Genomic DNA, 19,434 nt, shown 5'->3' with positions numbered 1-19,434 from the left:
CATAGTTTTTCATGCTGTTATACTGTTAAGAGAGGTTCATGGTGTTCTGTGCACGCCTCACTTTAAGATCTTAAGGATGCACAAAACTTCTTGGGAAAAAAATAATAAATTAAGACATATGAAAAATTCTAAAAAAAACAAAATAAAAAATAAAAAAAACCGACTACCGTACTTTCCGGGTCACCGGGTCATAAGGCGCGACTTTTTTCCTCGAGTTCGACCCCTGCGTCTTGTATAACGAAGCGTCTAATCCGTGTATGAAATACGAAAAAAATCAAAGAGACCGCCTGAGTACCAGTCAAACAACTTGTGATAATGCATGTTTCAGCTACTAGGTACTGCCCTGGCCAAGTTTCCTCGAGCTCTCAAGCCACCCAGCTATCACAATGCCTGCCTTTGATCTGGCCGCACACACAGAGCACACATAATTATTTCCACTCTGTTAAACTCGGTCACTGACCCGGTGCAGGAAGTATTTCCTCTCTCAGATATGACAGGGGAACCACCTCTCATGGCAAAAACTGGGTCATTGACCCCTGGGAAGAAGGTCGTGTCTATAAACAAGGCCACCCAGCTATCACAATGTCTTTGATCTCGCCGCACACACAGAGTTCGACTCTGTTAAACTCGGTCACTGACCCCGAAGCAGGAAGTGTTTCCTCTCTCAGATATGACAGGAACCACCTCTCATGGCAAAAACTGGGTCATTGACCCCTGGGAAGAAGGTCGTGTCTATAAACAATGGACCTGGCTTTGATCTCGCGGGCTTATTTTCATTCTTCGACTACCGGTATACTTTTTCAATTTTGGTGCGCCCTATCGGCCCCCTGCGTCCAATGGGTGACTGGATTACAATTTTTTTTTAAAAGAAGGGGGTGCGTCTTAGATAACGAAGCGCCTTGTCACCCGGAAAGTACGGTATACAACTGAAAGAAGACACACAACTTTTAAAAAATAAAATCAGCAGAACACAACAGGGTCAGTCATACCAACAGACAAACAGTTGATAAAATATCATGTCTACTGATCTACATAAAGACGATTCACATTAACAGATAAACCTGCCCTCTGACCTCAACAAAGATACACACACACACACACAAAAAAAGACAAAATACCTACCAAAACATGGGCCTTAACATCAGTCAGCCAGTCACAAAGACAAATCACAACAAACAAACGTGACCTCTGCTCTACATGAAGGCAAATAAACATGACCTCTTCTCTTGCGAGCTAAGTCTTCTTTTTTTGATTGATTAATATTTGTTTGTCTGTGCACTTAAAAGACCTCTGGTTCGACATATCTGTGAATGTAACATATTGTTTTGTCAAGGGCGGGGATGTAGCTCAGTCGGTAGCGCGCTGGATTTGTATCCAGTTGGCCGCTGTCAGCGTGAGTTCGTCCCCACGTTCAGCGAGAGATTTATTTCTCAGAGTCAACTTTGTGTGCTGCGACTCTCCTCGGTGTCCGAACACCCCCGTGTGTATACGCAAGCACAAGACCAAGTGCGTACAAAAAAGATCCTGTAATCCATGTCAGAGTTCGGTGGGTTATAGAAACACGAAAATACCCAGCATGCTTCCTCCGAAAACGGCGTATGGCTGCCTAAATGGCGGGGTAAAAAACGGTCATACACGTACAATTCCACTCGTGCAAAAAACACGAGTGTACGTGGGAGTTTGAGCCCACGAACGCAGAAGAAGAAGAAGAAGTTTTGTCAATAACAAACGTTCCAACAACTTACCTTTATTGTTTTTTTGATTCTCTTCTCTTGACACACAGACAACATGACCTGTGCCCAGCATTAAAACAACAACAACAACAACACAAAAACAGAAGCTGCAAAACATAAATTCGACATAAAACAGAAAAACATGGCCTCGGGTCAAAACAAAGACGAACTACAAAGGAAAACAAAAACGGTGCAGAAGAATGCTTACTTGATTGTGTAGTCTTAACCACCGTAGGGCCGGTCGGCTGTGTAGGATGACCCCTGGACTTTTCTGACACTCGTCTTGTCGGTATTGCCCTTTCCGGCGGCAAACCGCCCATCGCCGTCACCCATCCTTGAGTCCCATGCCCCCCTCCCGTAGCGCCAGGAATCTTGACTACTTGTACAGGTACACTTGCAGGTGGGTTCTGGTTCTTGGGGATGGCCTGCAGAGCCCGAGTCTGCCCCTGAGAGTGTGGGAGGGTGCTGGTAGGTGATGAGGTTTGGGAGGAGGAGGAGGAGGAGGAGGAGGAGGATTTGGTCGGCTGGGTGGTGGTTCTTTCCACGTTGTCGTAGTTATGTTTTTCACGTTGGTCTGTTTTTGCCTCTGTTGGTGAAATTAGAAGGTGGGAGAAATTGTTTTAAATAGTCATTACAAGGAGAAGAACTTGCTTGAAATCCTCAATATCTGACATAAAATCATCAGTGTTGTTGTCATTGCTGTCATCTTTACCATCGTGTTTATTTGTATACAGCTCTCGGAATCAAACCATCTCTCAGCACAGCATAGCATTCAATGTATTATATAAAAAAAATTAAAAAGCTAATCAAACAATATCAACAATGAAACAAGAACAAGAACAACCACACCCACACAGCGACACACACACTAAACGTCTAAAAAACAGAGAAAACATGTTTGATTCGATGTAGGTGAGCACAACAGTCAGCAACAACAAACAAACAACCAACATTGGCAATTGCACTCACACACACACACACACACACACACACACACACACACACAAAAACCCACACATTTAGATGTCATGACATGTAACAGAAATGACCGCAACACGTTGGCCTAGTGGTAAGGCGTCCGTCCAGTGAGCGGGAGGTCGTAGGTTCGAACCCCGGCTGGGTCATACCTAAGACTTTAAAATTGGCAATCTAGTGGCTGCTCCGCCTGGCGTCTGGCATTATGGGGTTAGTGCTAGGACTGGTTGGTCCGGTGTCAGAATAATGTGACTGGGTGAGACATGAAGCCTGTGCTGCGACTTCTGTCTTGTGTGTGGCGCACGTTAAATGTCAAAGCAGCACCGCCCTGATATGGCCCTTCGTGGTCGGCTGGGCGTTAAGCAAACAAAAAACAAAAACATGTAACAGAAACCCATGATAACTGCCCAAAATACTACACAACATGTGTCATCTAAATTAAAGGTCCCTTGTTTGACTGACCTTCAGGCTTGTAGAGTCTATCAGGAAGGGCTGGTCCATCCTGAGAAACACACACACAATGTTTTTCATCATACAGTTGTGCCTGTCACAGGAATGTCGCTACAGTGGTACCTGAGATGAAAGGACACCCTCAAGGACCAGCAAAATGTGTCCCTATATTGCAGGTGGCCTGTCATGACAGGTATTTATTATTGACAAAGGGTCAACATAAGGTGTCCTTTTAAGGGAGGTGTCCTTTCATCGGAGGGGCCACATCGCAGGTACCACTTTAGTATATATTTTCTACAAAAAATTTGATGAAATGGCCATGGAAGTTTTTGCTATTTTTAGGCAGTTGTAATCTAATCACCTTTCCATCGACCTCAAAAAGTTTGGCAATTCTGTTCACATGAAAGCAAGTTTTGGGTGATTTGAAATAATAGTCAACATTTTGCCAACTGCTGACGCCTATAATGGCATTCCTACTATCTTGACCAGCTAGAAGCGTCCCTGTATTGCAGGCATTGTTGTATGACAATGACATTTTCATTGTGCCATAAGAACAAAGAAATCCGAAACAGGCAACACTGCTTTCACGTTTCCAAAATCACGACAACAAAAAAAGAAAAAGAAAAAAAAAAGGCTAATGCATGAAACGTTTAATAAAATACAATACAAAACTTTCACAAGCATGGTGATTGACCTACGCTGGGATGAGCCCATTAGCTTAGTGGTTTAGCCAGACCTCACATGTTCCATGTGGAAGGTTAAGGGTTCGAAGCATGACTGCACCTTGTTGGTTAAGTATGGAGATTTTTCAGATCTCCCAGGTCAACTTTTGTACAGACTTGCTAGTGCCTATATAATATCTCCCTTTAGGTATAAACGCAAACATAAGACAAAGTATGTACGGAAAAGAACCTGTAATCCATGTCAAGAGTTCGGGTTACCCCCCAAAAATATGGTTGCTTAATGAGCGCTTCTGGGGTGATAATGCGAGACAACTCCTGTGATCTTGCCGCGAGGTGGCGCCAGTTACCAGCCAAAAGAAAGAAGGAGCATAACCTCACCAGAACCGACCATTGTCTGTTTACCATATAAAATGCACGACTTACACACGAACTGTTACCAAACCGATATGCTATTTGGGACCAATGCAAGTTTTTTTTCCTTTCTCGTGTGATCTTGTCGCGAGGTGGCGCCAGTTACCAGCCGAAAGAAAGAGGGGGCATAACCTCACCAGAACCGCCCATTAAACCGTGGAGGAAAATATGGACATACATGTAAAAACCAACTTGTGCAAAACATAAGTGTACTTGGGAGTTGCAGCCCATGTAATGAGAAGACCGATACATACAACAGAAAAATAATGAGAAGATCACAGATGAAAACAGACACTTTCTCCTCCAGAAAAAAAATCATGCTCATTGGCTTTTCCCATAAAATAATCTGGGATAAAAAGAAAATCAAACGATTACACTTACCTCAGTCGGAGTAGCTGCCATGGCAGGGACGTTGTTAGCATAGTAAGCCATGCTCTGGTCTGAAAGTAGACATCAAAGATAATAAGAAAGTTAGCACATTTACCTTCAGCTCTAACAAGAGCACAAACACACATCAATTTAAATCTTTCCAGAATCTTGATGACATATCCCTTGAAAATGTAAAGCATCTTGATTAATTTTGATAGTGTATTGTATATGTAGGAATTAACAGCATTTATTCTGACGCGCAGTTGAAGTTAAATGTTCAACAAAAATTAAGAGGAAGGAAAGACATCACTACATTTAACACAAAAATAACATGTAACAGACTATAAGAAATAATTAAAGATCACTATTTTATACTTCTTTGTTGAGGAGAAAGCCTGTACGCGCTTGCTTGCACACACACGCACACACACACACACACACACACACACACACACACACACACACACACACACACACACACACACACACACACACACACACACACACACTTGCACATGTATGTACACACACACACACACACACACACACACACATACACACACACACACACACAAACAAACATGCACACACACACACAAACACACTCAGGAATGCACACACACACACACACACACACATATATATATACGTGTGCAAGCACGCTTGCATGCTTACACACTCCAGAATTAAAGTTTCTTCTACCTTCGGTCATCAAAACTGCATGCTGATCTAAGCATCAAACTTGAATCAATTTGTAAATAACAACATGCAGTTTGATATACAAGGAAAGACATGCTGCAATTTGTTTCATGCTTACAAAGGGTTGTAAATATACAGTGTGCTGTTGCAAAGTTTGAATAAAACAAAGTTAAGAAACAGCAATTAAAATGTAACATTTACAGTGCGAGGCAAAGGGACACTGCACATAAATTCAAGGTAAGCGTAACATTTAAATTCTTGTACCAAAAAAAAAGAAGAAAAAAAAAAAGAGAATCAAAATGTATAAGCAAGGGACTGAGCAATGCTCGCTATTGTATCTGATGTACGTTCCTTCAACTTGTTCATATTCATGCTCATAAACATAAAGTGAATACATCAGTGGCTATGAATGTTAGTGAATTGTATTTTAGCCATAATTAGGTATAGCATGAATTTTGCAAGCCAAAATTTGTTTGTTTGTTTGTTTGCTTAACGCCCAGCCGACCACGAAGGGCCATATCAGGGCGGTGCTGCTTTGACATATAACGTGCGCCACACACAAGACAGAAGTCGCAGCACAGGCTTCGTGTCTCACCCAGTCACATTATTCTGACACCGGACCAACCAGTCCTAGCACTAACCCCATAATGCCAGACGCCAGGCGGAGCAGCCACTAGATTGCCAATTTTAAAGTCTTAGGTATGACCCGGCCGGGGTTCGAACCCACGACCTCCCGATCACGGGGCGGACGCCTTACCACTAGGCCAACCGTGCCGGTATATTGAACTAGTGGATAGTGGATAAGACGTCAGCCTTCCATGTGGAAGGTTGAGTGTGCGAATCCCAGCTGCACCTGGTGGGTTAAGCAAGTCTCCGAGGTCAACTTTTGTGCAGACCTGCTAGTGCCTTAATTATCTCCCTTTGTGTGTACCAGCAAGCACAAAACCAAGCACACAAGGAAAAGATCCTGCAATCCATGTCAGAGTTCTTTTGGCTATAGAAACATAAAATACCAAGCATGCATCCCCCCACAATTGGCTGCCTAAATTGTGGGGGGAAAAATGGTCATACAGGTAAAACCCCACTTGTGCACAAAAAGATGGGTGGGAGATTTAGCCCATGAATGCAGTCTCCAGAAGAACTAAATTGCTTGTGGGCTTGAATCACTCTAGTATCTGAGCTATCAGTCCTGAATAATCTCTGAGTCTATATTTGCTGGCAATGATTTCTAACAGTCAGCTCAATGCAAATAGTTTAAAATCGTTTGCTGCCTCAAGTTTATCAAAGCCATTGATCTGCAATAAGGACTTTGATCTGCCATGCGGTTGATTCAGTGGTGTAAGACATGGCAAATTAATGTGCTCATGACTATATGGACATGCCTATATCAATATATATATATGCATTGAAAACAAAAATCTTGACTTTTTTTTTAAACGGACTGTTCTGTACATGCAGAAGCCTCTTCCTAAATATACTCACATCTAACATGATGCATATGTGATTACACACTAACATTCACTGTGAGGAATAAACATCATGACAGTTGTTTTTTTTAAATCACTTTAAACCAGGATTGAACATGCAGGAACATTAATCTTCCTAAATATCCTCGCATGATGCCTGCATGGTGACTTAAACACACTAACAGTCACTATGAGGAAATAAGTACAATGGCAGCATTTTTTTTTAATCACCTATAACCAGGATTACAAACATGCAATAATATCAAATCCACAATCTGCACAATGTTTGTATCTTTGAGCAGGAATAAAACTGTAAAGCACCAAAACCAAAATCAGATGAAAACATAAGTGCAAAAGGATAACATAAGCACTAAAATCAAAACAAAGCGCAACACCACAACCACCTGTTAAGCAAGTTTGCTATACGTACAGCCCAATATTAATGCGCACCATAATGATGATATCAATGTGTGATACATGTATAACAAAACATAGCCAAAGCCAAACCTCAGCCCACAAATAACACAGAACCAGTAATTTGTTATACATACTGTTCTCAGTATTATCAAATGACAAAACGAATTACTTAAACAATGCAATCAACAGCGCTGACCTTGGAATCAAGCAAACACTTCTCTTTTTTTTAAATTGAAGTTAGAATACATTTTTTTTTTTTAAAGCATTTCATGCAACTCAACCTGGGAACACTGTGTTGTTGTAAACGGGTAGCTGGTAATTTTCGTAATTTCCGGGTACACTAGCTGCAACGAGCAACAGTTTCTTCAACATTTAGTAAGGCTGATGGGGTCTATGTCGACCAAAAGAGTGGGATTGCCTGTAGGTGGAGTTCCTGTAGAGGGTTGGAGTTTTTCAATAAAACTTGCAAACCATACTTGAATTTCTTAGAATTATCGAAAAAGATCGAAAAACATCAAATTCTACCGATGTCGCTAAGCATCACGTGACTTTCAGTGATATCAGCGAAACACTACAGGAACTAGACCCTGTGGGATTCCCTGTATACAGGGAATCCCTCTACAGGAACTCCACCTACAGGGAATCCCACTCTTTTGGTTGACATAGACCCCCATCAGCCATAGTAAGGCCATCAAAACCAAACTGCAAAACAGTCATAAAATGCAAATGATTTAAACAAGCAGAGACGAAAGTAAAGAATGTTCAAAATAAGAAAAGCTAGCCAAACTATGACTATATTATATAAAATATTTTACAGCATCCACTGTATTAAAAGAAACTAGCCATGCAGATCATCGTGTTGTTTATCTACACTACTGCAGTTGCCGACAAATCAAGTGCAATAAATGGACTTCTGCTTCACAAAAATAAATAATTCAGGTACATTTATAAGGGCTGGATTGATGTACACAAAAAATGTAAGCATAATTATAATGAAATTAAAGAAACACACATAAAAAAAATATAAACCAATTGAACCAACAAACAAAAGATTTCGTACTTTACTCGGGGACAATAACTTTAAACAATGAGGGTGAAGCATTACCTATAGCATGGTATTTGCACCCAGCACCACTAGTCGCCACAAAAACATTATGAAACTTGTCTAATACTTACACCGAAATGTTACATTTACAGTAATGGTCACACTGTATTGTCCAAAAATAGCCCCAGGAAGTGACATCACATTCTGACACTAGAAGACCAAGGAAAAAGGAACGCCTCCCCCAATACCTCTTTTGAGATCATGAGTTCACAGATTTTCTGTTCAGATTTTCTGCTCACAGATTTTCTGTTCACAGATTTTCTGCTGGTGACATCTGTAAATGTGCTTTCATTCCAAGACTCTCCTCTCTTATTCAACCCCGATTTTCTCAGATTTTTGGCAGTCTCAAACGTTTTTCCATCTCTTATTGATGATGCACTTGCATGGGGCTATTTTTGGAGACACCCTGTACAGTACATTGCACTTTATCATTTACCTTGTCTGCCCGCTGACATCTTTGCCGCGGGTGGGAACATTTGATCGCTCAGTGCCCTGGGCTGCTGATCGGCAGTCGTGAGCGGTTTCACGACGTGAGACGCTGGGGGTCTGGGAGCCTGTTGCTTGGTGTGCGATACCCCGACCGAGCCAGATTTTAAAATTTCTGGCCTTGTGTTCCCTCCGCCTAGCTTGATGACAGTTTTGTGCGGATCAAAATTGTCGGCCGGGGCGGTGGGGTTGAGGGGGGCTGTGTTGGGTGGGGGGTTCTTCTTGGTGGGCAAGCTGGGGGGACTGGTGGGGGACACGACGGGGGGAACGGAGGCGGTGCTACGAACTTCCACGTACTCGCCAGCTTCTTCCAGCCCCTTGAAGCTTTCCATGAACATGGTTTTGGGTCGGGCGGCGGGGGTGGAGGGCGGCGCTGTTGCCGCTATTTGAGGCTTCTGACGATGGATCTCTGGTTTCTGCTGCTTGATGGCTGGCTTGTGACTGATGTCCGATTTGGAGTTTTCTTTTTTCCCCTCCTTTAGGAAGACCACTGTGTTGCTTCCTGACCCTGTGGAATCTACAAAGCAACCGGCAAAATGCGCTGAAGATATACATTAACAACAGCATCTGTGTTGACCTTTACAGCACAAGTCAGCAAACATTTATGGCAACATTTATTGTAAGTTTACCGAAAGTTTAGTCCAGATCCAACGGCTATTGCAGCCTGAACGCTTCCAAAGATAAACCACACTGCAGAATTGACAGAAACTCATGAAAAGTGCGTATCAAGCTTCCCCCTGCACTCTAGTGTCCCCATGCAAACATGCAGCCATGCATCAGCCAGCCAGCCAGCCAGCCAGCCAGCCAGCCAGCCAGCCAGCCAGAGAAATGTACACACCAGTTCTGCTTAAAAGCAAACTACCCTTCATGAAACAGCACAGTTAATAATAATAATAATAACGATTACTTATATAGCGCGTAAACCTCAGACTAAGAGAACAATCAACCAAGAAAATGAAATGCATGTACTAGTTTTATGAATACATGTACATGTACTACCAGTTAGCAATTTGTACAAGGGATGGAGACATTGATCGTTTCGTCCCTCCCCTCCCCCAGTGATGGTGCTAATATTATTTCAAACTGGTACACAAACTTTTAAGATGAAAACTATCCAGAAATCCATAAAGAAAAGGTAGGCTGGTCATTGGAACCAGTAAGAGTCCGACTCAGAGTACTGGTTTTGTTGTTTTACCAGCGAAAAAAACGGTAGTTCCAAAAATCAACCAATAGGTTATACCGGCAGCCAATTATTTTCCGGTATTTTCTCATTTCAACCGGTAAAATACTGGTAATTACCGGTTAACGCCAATACTGCTCCCCTCTACCTATTTCAGTAATATTCTTGATCTTGCTTTCACTGTGATAGGACAGTTTTATTAGAGGCACTTTGAAAGAATGTGCTGTGTCATGTCATTTCACAGATTTTCAGGATCTGACTAAGGTACTCTGCAACATTGATCACACTAAAAAAAACTACATGTCTACAGAGCAAGGTTCATAACCACATTAGTGTGTAACATACACCTGCCCAGTGAGTTTTAATTTTCACTTATATTTTCTTGTCCTTGCGCGAACAAAAAAGTGTGACTACCAAAAAAAAAAGAAGAAAAAAAAGGACTGACATGGTATGACAGTTTACAATGAATATAAGGTTACTCATTTCTAGATCACCTCTCTAGCTTTTAAACCCTTTTGAGCTGAAAAGATGAATTCCGGAAATAAATGTCAGGTTTTTATGGGTTGTGGAAGAGTTGCTTTTCCTTGGAAACACTGAGGCACACAAACCCATGAGACATATAGGCCAATCACTACATGTATAATAATCCATTCTACTTCTGGATTTCTGGACTTCTGTACATGTACCACTACCAGCCTAACAAAATCAAGTTTCTGTCTTCAACTGGTGATATATTTTGAACCAGCGGACCAATTGACTTGCTTTTTTGTTCTTAGATGACAGCTAAAGAGCCATTCGTCTTAGGTTGTTGAGGTCACAAAACACAAGTGTCACTTAGATGCAGTTTACTGACAAATGTCTCTTCAGTCTGAAGAAAAGAGAAAAATTAACATTTCCTTTCTATGAACAAGTGGCTTATTAATAACAGATCATTACAGTGATAATGTACTAAATAACATCCCTTACTCCCAAGATTTAAAGAAGCTAGCCCGAGACTATACATACTAAAGCAAAGACACCTGAGAAATATGTTCATGCAAAAGTACTTTAGAAGTACAGAAGATTCTCTTCACAAATATGTACAACTAACCAAACCGCCTGTACCACCTATGAATAAGCTTAGTGCCTGAAAGCACCAGAAAACACTTACCTCTGTCGTCATTCTTATTTCCATTCATTTCAATGTTGTTATACACCTGGAAAAAAAAGAATGTACATCCATTAATACTCTGGAAAGAGCAATACACATCTATCATCCGTTTAGCTAACAGCTAGACCTAGGAAAAAATGACTGGCCAAATTATTGTCAATACAACAGAACATCTTGATTAAGAACCTGAGTTTCTCAGATTTGCTGAGGTATTCAAAGGGGCTTTCAACTGTACACTTTAGTATGAACATTTACAACTGTACACTTTAGTATGAACATTTACAACTGTACACTTTAGTATGAACATTTACAACTGTACACTTTAGTATGAACATTTACAACTGCATGATGAATAACAGGGCCTAGAATGGAAAATGCATGATAAAAAAAACAAAAAAAACAACAGTGACCAAAATACCCAACCTTTCATTTTGCTCAAAAATGAGTAGGGAAAGCTTGTTTAACGATTACAGTAGAACCCCCATTTAAAGACCTCCGGCAATCTAAGACAATCAGGTCTTTGAAAGAAAGAAGAATTCATTAATATGGGGGTAAATTTACAGAGGTTATGAACAGAAAGGCTAGGGCGGGGATGTAGCTCAGTCGGTAGCGCGCTGGATTTGTATCCAGTTGGCCGCTGTCAGCGTGAGTTCGTCCCCACGTTCGGCGAGAGATTTATTTCTCAGAGTCAACTTTGTGTGCCGACTCTCCTCGGTGTCCGAACACCCCCGTGTGTACACGCAAGCACAAGACCAAGTGCGCACGAAAAAGATCCTGTAATCCATGTCAGAGTTCTGTGGGTTATAGAAACACGAAAATACCCAGCATGCTTCCTCCGAAAACGGCGTATGGCTGCCTAAATGGCGGGGTAAAAAACGGTCATACACGTAAAATTCCACTCGTGCAAAAAACACGAGTGTACGTGGGACTTTCAGCCCACGAACGCAGAAGAAGAAGAAACAGAAAGGCTAAGGAAAAATAACAGGGTCTTAAAAGGGAGGGAGTCTTAAATTTGGGGGGTCTTGAAGGGGCGGTTCCACTGTACTTTAAAGTAAAAAAAACATGTTTTCGTGATGATTTTATTTAAAAATTGTAAACACCTGTGCTGTGAGAAACATGGTCATACCTCTTCTGGTGGCTCTGGTGCAAATTCGGTCGGGGGAGGTCCTATGGTGACGTTCTCGTAGTCGCGTGTGGCGAAGCTGACCAGCCATTCATCACACAGACTCTTCATCACCATGTGGGTGTATTCATACTGGTCCTTTGTACACACGACATGCATAGTTCATAATAAAAGAAGGGCAACTGAGAAAGAAAAATGAAAGACTCTTCATCACCGCTTGAGTATAATACTGTTCATTTTGACATGCAACTGATGCATGATTAATGATAAGCGAAGGACAATTCATTGAGAAAGAAAAATTAAAGGATTCTTCACTGTCAGTTTCCACCATGTGGGTGTATTAATACTGATCCTTTTAACACACAAAATGCATCATGAATTCCTAAATAGACCATTTTCGGAAACAACTCTGTCGGGTTTGCATGAGTTGTGGAAGAGTTACCTTTTCTTGCAAAATGGCAGACAAACAAAAGAGGGAAATGTGCACGTGTTTCCGGCACACCCCTCGCTAGTGATTGGTCTTTCTATTGTTAGTCTGCTGTTTTGCAAGAAAAGGTCACTCTCCCACAACCCATACAAACCCGACAGAGTTATTTTCGGAATTTATCTTAAGTAGCAAAGACTTTCAGAGGAAGATGTAGAGGTTACATGCCGAGTCTCAGTGATTATTAAAAATAATGGTCGAAGTTGGCGGATCATGAAAAATGCGAGCTTCAGCGAGCTTTTTCATGACCGCGAACTGAGACCATTATTTTTAATAATCACTGAGACGAGGTGTGTAACCTCTTTATTCCTCCTTTCTTCAGTTATTCAAAGAAAACAGGAGTTTTTGTGCGAAAGTTTGATCGAATCCGAATCACTCAACCAGTCAACCTGCGCAGGAGATCGATTAATGCGCGGTTGTATAGTTCCGTGCAAATCATTCCATTCTGTTAACACTTCTTGTCAGTTTCCCTGTTTTAGACTAAAATCAAGTACACAGATATGCTGTTATTCTGCTGTGGCGGTAAAGGCAGATATTGTGTGTTCTGTTTATGTTTTAGTATAGTTTAGGATAATGTTCTTTCGTCAAATGGGACTAGCAGACGAACTTTTGCACCCGTGTTCCAACGTTAATTACTGTATGAAGTTCAGTTTTCTGGGGAAAATAGTGTATGAAACCGCTTTATGTTGTTTAAATTGATGAGATGTGTGCATTTGGTTGCGTGTGATCTGTTTATAAAATGAAATATTGTTGAAAACTGACCGTCGGATTGCAATCAGTGTTGTCGAAGAAACTGCGTTAAAAGAAGGGGAATTACTCTTGTCGGCAAGAGTATGAGTTACTTGCCTTGGGAATTTGCTTGTGATGAACGGTGTGTGCACGGCAGATCTAGATTCAGAAAACAACCTAACTCATGGATTTTATATGGAGATTCATGTGTTCAGGCCTGTAGTTGTTAATTTAAATGCGGTATGTGTGTATTGTTTGCTCCAGAGATGTATATTTCGTAGGTATAGAGCGTTCGGAACTTTTCAGTCGCAAAAGTAGTACCAAAACAGAACAGCTTCTCAACCCATTGCACTATCGAGGATTCAGGCTGTTGCTGGCTCGTTATTTGTTTGGTTGCTGGGTCATTATCGAAAAATAACTAGCTCTACAGGTTTACAGAGGTAAAGAAGCAGAGGGGAGAATAATTATCAATAACAGTTATATCCCTTTGTTTGCTTACAACTGTGTTTTATGTGACCAAGACTTGATGCAAACAATTCCGCAACTTTGAGTTTTTCAAAAGTCCCTGTGACATTTTTTTCATTTTCATTTCATGTGTCTTGATTGAATGTTATGTTATTGTATTGTACCGTACTGTTTGTTATGTTATTGTATTGTACTGTACTGTTTGTTATGTTTTGTATTGTACTGTTTGTTATGTTATTGTATTGTACTGTACTGTTTGTTATGTTATTGTATTGTACTGTACTGTTTGTTATGTTATTGTATTGTACTGTTTGTTATGTTATGTATTGTACTGTACTGCTTGTTATGTTATTGTATTTTATTGCATTGTATTATATTATATTACACTGTAATTTTTGTAGAGTACTGTATTGTTATGTACTGTAACAGTTATTATTTAAACATTATAAAAGTGAAAGCTTCCTTACTGGTGTCTGCACCATGGACATTCTTTGTTCACGCAAGCTCTTGATGATCTCAAACATGCTGAATCCTTCCTCAATCATCTGCACAAAGTACAATGAAACAATGGGCACATATTTATCAAAAAATTGTGGACATTCCGTTCAGTTTATTTTCATTCATTTTTATCAGATGACCCTCATCTCATTGTTTTGTTTTGCAGTTCAGTGACACAAGGATTATTTTTTAGAAAGAGCCTTACTTCCTATCTTCCTGTTCACAATAATTAAACCAAAAGACGTTCACACAAAATTAAACGCTACAGACTCATTTCGATTTGTAATCACCAATAACAAGGGTGCGCCCCCAAAAAGACAAACCTTTCTTTAAAAATCTTTCTGTCTTTTTCAATTTCTGTCATTCAGCACCATCTGACAACGTTAAAAATAGAAACATGAAACATAAGTGTAACAGCTGCCAATCCTGAATTTCAATTACTCCAAAGATCACATCTCTCACCCAGTAAAAGGAAAAAACCAGCCCTCCCTCTGTTTACAACCTCAAACAATCTATGGATACACAAAAAGGAATGTATACCTTCCAATACAAAATCAAAGAGTGAAGAATTTGAAAGAAAAAGCCTCACCCCTTTATCCAGAAGTGTCCAGGCATGATCAATGGCACATATGGTTCCAGTTCTTCCACAACCAGCACTGGGACACAATAAAATATTATGAAAGTAAATAATCTTGACCACACCAACAGAAATACATTAAAATCATGCAAATAAATCATCTTGATCACACCAACTGAAAAACATGAAAATCATGCAAATAAATCATCTTGATCACACCAACTGAGAAACATTAAAATCATGCAAATAAATTATCTTGATCACACCAACTGAAAAACATTAAAATCATGCAAACAAATGATCTTGCTTAATTGCACGTAAATATTAATCATGACACCTACGAGGATTCAATCTAGTTCAATATATAATAGAGATACAGCATTTGGGTTTAAGCATACTGCAACTACTACTTCAGTATTTGCAACAGAAATGATGGGTCCTTACAGCTAGTCTGTTTCTCTTTTGGATTTACAGTGGTTCAAGGCTGTAAATTGCAACCGTTGAAATTTAAACACACACATACGCATGCACACACACACACACACACACACTTTATAAAGCCTGCATGCACGCACACAAACACACAAACACACACACACACTGCATAAAGCCTGCGCGCATGCATGCACACATGGGAGCACACACAGACACACACGCATACACACACAGACACACACAAACACACATGCGCTAAAGCCTACACACAATGATTGCTTGCAAATTCCAACACCTCTAACTCTACCATAACTACAAATTCACCTGCAGTGGACGACCATGGGGACTTTCATCTTCTTGCGGAAGTCGCGGACCTCTTCGATCATACATCGCAGAGCGTCAGGGCTGGACGGAGTGTTGTGGTCAGGCCACCCTGTGTAGTGGAACTGCACCAAGTGATGTTTCTGACCCTTCTTCTCCGCTCGCAGGTCTCGCTTTATGAAGTGCTCTTGTATCTCTTCTTCACTTAACTGTTAAGATAACAAGATATTACAGTGCAACCTCCCTTTTAAGAGCTACCAAAATCTGAGAAAATCAGCTCTATAAAATGAACAAGTCTTAAAATTGGGATAAAAAAATTAGCAGAGGTTATGAACAACAAATCTGAGGAAACAGGGTCTTAAAAGGGGGTTCCTCTGTATTACAGACTGAAACCCAAGTAGATAAAACTTTGTTATTGGGGATATTCTGTTCAAAAAGTCAGTACATTTTCCTCACTTTGGTCTTTATTACATCTTCTACTAACTGTTTTATTTTGCGATTCGCTCCCTTTCTCTCACTATTTCTCATTATTGTTTTTTTCTCTGAAACATGCCCATGCATTCCTTGGTACACACACACACACACATGTATCCCTTCTCAATCCCAGTTTACCCGAAAACATGTGAAAAATTGTATGAATGTTAAAAGTGATACTTTTGACTAATGTTATCAATGCCAGCAACAGGCACATGAAAACCCGAATTAGGTACGTATATATAATATACACGTGAGTCATACTTATATATAGGACTTTTGCCTCCAGGCAATACATGTACAATACATACGTCAAAAGTTACGATGGCAGTCAGCAAATCAATCATCCAATCAACCCAAACCAATCACATCAATTAACTCAATCCTCAATGAGAAAATAATCCCTCCTATCAAGTCCAGCGTGAACCACTAGGTCACTGTAACTGCGTCCACAACTGGACATAACAATTAAGACAAGACTGACCGGTTAATTTAGCAAAAAGGACGATATTCAGTACAATTCAATGGGACTGTACTTTTGCTAGGCTTGATTTTTGTATTTGTTTGATGCATGTATGGCCAAAAAAAATAAAGTCTGTTTACGGTAACATAGGCAAAAAAAATAGGGTCGGTAGGTCGGGAATATTTTTTTTCCCCCAAAAAAACACATGTATATTTTTAAGTTATTTTGCCAAAAAACAGACTTTTTTATTATTTTTTTTCTCTCCCCCAAATGCCAAAAAAAAGTCTAGGGTCGCGCGAAAAAATAGGGTCGGTCGGGATACCGTAAACAGACTTTTTTTGTTTTTTGCCTAATTTATTCTCTGCTCATCTTAAACTGCATTTTTTCTCTTGCTTCAATCTTTCTGACCTCTCCCTCTGTGTATATATATCTGTGTGTTTGTATGTGTGTTTGTATACATGTACACTTTCTCTCCCTTCCAAGACTCTCTCTGTCCTGTTTTATATACTCACTGTGTATACTGTTATTTCCCCAAATGTGGCACTTTCTCCATTGTCTCCCCAATACTTTTCACATTTTGCCTGCAAATCCAAAAACATAATAATAATCATATTGTGAGTACAGTGAGAAGATTTCAATTTCACACATAAAAGCAAGAAGACCATACATAATACAGCATACAGAGAGAAACATACACATACACACACACACACACATGCACGCACACTTACAAAGAAACAAGTGTGTGTGCATGTGTCTGTGAATGTCCCAAACAGAGTTCAAGTCGATCTGCATGCAAAGAAAAACACATCCACCCACCAAAAAATGACAAATATATGACAAGTCGCGTAAGGCAAGATTACTACATTTAGTCAAGCTGTGGAACTCACAAAATGAAATTGAACGTAGTCCGCCGCTAGTGCAAAAGGCAGTGAAAGTGACGAGCCTGTTTGGCGCGGTAGCGGTTGCGCTGTGCTTCATAGCACGCTTTACTGTAACTCTCTTCGTTTTAACTTTCTGAGCGTGTTTTTAATCCAAACATATCATATCTATATGTTTTTGGAATCAGGAACCGACAAGGAATAAGATGAAAGTGTTTTTAAATTGATTTCGAAAATTTAATTTTGATCATAATTTTTATATTTTTAATTTTCAGATCTTGTTTTTAATCCAAATATAACATATTTATATGTTTTTGCAATCAGAAAAGGATTAAGAATAAGATGAACGTAAATTTGGACCGTTTTATAAAAAAAATTTTTTTTTACAATTTTCAGATTTTTAATGACCAAAGTCATTAATTAATTTTTAAGCCACCAAGCTGAAATGCAATACCGAAGTCCGGCCTTCGTCGAAGATTGCTTGGCCAAAATTTCAATCAATTTGATTGAAAAATGAGGGTGTGACAGTGCCGCCTCAACTTTTACAAAAAGCCGGATATGACGTCATCAAAGACATTTATCGAAAAAATGAAAAAAACGTCCGAGGATATCATACCCAGGAACTCTCATGTCAAATTTCATAAAGATCGGTCCAGTAGTTTACTCTGAATCGCTCTACACACACACACGCACACACACACACACACACATACACCACGACCCCCGTCTCCATTCCCCCTCTATGTTAAAACATTTAGTCAAAACTTGACTAAATGTAAAAACTACAAAACGCCAAGAATTTGACATTTTCGGCACAGCTGACTACGGTGCATTTAAACCAGAGGTCAAACGGAAAGTGGGTGGCCGAGTGGTAACGCACTTGCGCTCGGAAGCGAGAGGTTGCGAGTTCGACCCTGGGTCAGGGCGTTAGCAATTTTCTCCCCCCTTTCCTAACCTAGGTGGTGGGTTCAAGTGCTAGTCTTTCGGATGAGACGAAAAACCGAGGTCCCTTCGTGTACACTACATTGGGGTGTGCACGTTAAAAATCCCACGATTGACAAAAGGGTCTTTCCTGGCAAAATTGTATAGGCATAGATAAAAATGTCCACCAAAATACCCATGTGACTTGGAATAATAGGCCGTGAAAAGTAGGATATGCGCCGAAATGGCTGCGATCTGCTGGCCGATGTGAATGCGTGATGTATTGTGTAAACAAATTCCATCTCACACGGCATAAATAAAAATCCCTGCGCCTTGAATATGTGCACGATATAAATTGCATAAAATAAAAATAAAAAAATAAAAAAATAAATCCCTGCGCTTAGAACTGTACCCACGGAATACGCGCGATATAAGCCTCATATTGATTGATTGAAGTTAGACAAGGAAAGGGAATTCCAAGCAACTGACCCTGCCATCCTCCTTCATTCTACAGGCCATAAAGACGATCTCTGTGTTCTGTTCCCACAACATTCTCCAGAAGTCGTTGACAGTGTGAGGCATGGGACCCTGTGCTGCGATGTAGCCATTTTGACCGTGGACATCCTGAAAACAGATAAGACTGGGTAAATAACGGAAGTAAACAAGACAGATTAAAAACTTCAAAACAGAAGTCAGAAGATTCACTGATTCTGTGATAGATGATTAATCTTTACAAAAAAGAAAAGTCGCATCGAGGTTGCTGCTACCGGGTCACTACAAGGTTGCTGAGAGGTTGCTGCGATCTAAACAGATAACGGCAGCAAGTCGCAGGTAGTCGCGGTTTTTCTGCGATGTTGTCGCTAGCATTGCGGATTGCCCTGGCTAAGTCGAAACAACTGTGTAGGTGCTTAACAACACAGCTAGCCGCGACCTGGTCAC

At 40.4% G+C, this 19,434-nt stretch overlaps 1 protein-coding gene across 11 annotated transcripts in view; it reads right to left on the bottom strand.

Annotated features, from left to right (window-relative positions):
* Window positions 1-19,434, bottom strand: part of LOC138964665 (tyrosine-protein phosphatase non-receptor type 18-like) — a 46,952-nt gene that overhangs the window by 15,446 nt on the left and 12,072 nt on the right. For 9 of the 11 annotated variants that reach the window (XM_070336676.1, XM_070336678.1, XM_070336680.1 and 6 more), the window contains exons 4-15: window positions 18,985-19,119; window positions 17,206-17,274; window positions 15,760-15,965; window positions 15,013-15,079; window positions 14,393-14,470; window positions 12,251-12,385; window positions 11,125-11,170; window positions 8,745-9,311; window positions 7,485-7,547; window positions 4,634-4,692; window positions 3,171-3,210; window positions 1,942-2,319 (exon numbers count right to left, since the gene is read on the bottom strand). In XM_070336676.1, coding sequence (XP_070192777.1) covers window positions 1,942-2,319; window positions 3,171-3,210; window positions 4,634-4,692; window positions 7,485-7,547; window positions 8,745-9,311; window positions 11,125-11,170; window positions 12,251-12,385; window positions 14,393-14,470; window positions 15,013-15,079; window positions 15,760-15,965; window positions 17,206-17,274; window positions 18,985-19,119 — 1,843 coding nt within the window. The remainder of the gene's footprint in view (window positions 1-1,941; window positions 2,320-3,170; window positions 3,211-4,633; window positions 4,693-7,484; window positions 7,548-8,744; window positions 9,312-11,124; window positions 11,171-12,250; window positions 12,386-14,392; window positions 14,471-15,012; window positions 15,080-15,759; window positions 15,966-17,205; window positions 17,275-18,984; window positions 19,120-19,434) is intronic. The other 2 variants (XM_070336677.1, XM_070336685.1) reach the window with 2 other exon arrangements.

The sequence above is a fragment of the Littorina saxatilis genome, linkage group LG4, assembly GCF_037325665.1.
Source record: "Littorina saxatilis isolate snail1 linkage group LG4, US_GU_Lsax_2.0, whole genome shotgun sequence".
Taxonomy (NCBI): domain Eukaryota; kingdom Metazoa; phylum Mollusca; class Gastropoda; order Littorinimorpha; family Littorinidae; genus Littorina; species Littorina saxatilis.
Note: the sequence above shows the minus strand (reverse complement) of the source record. Positions and strands in the feature narration are given on the sequence as shown.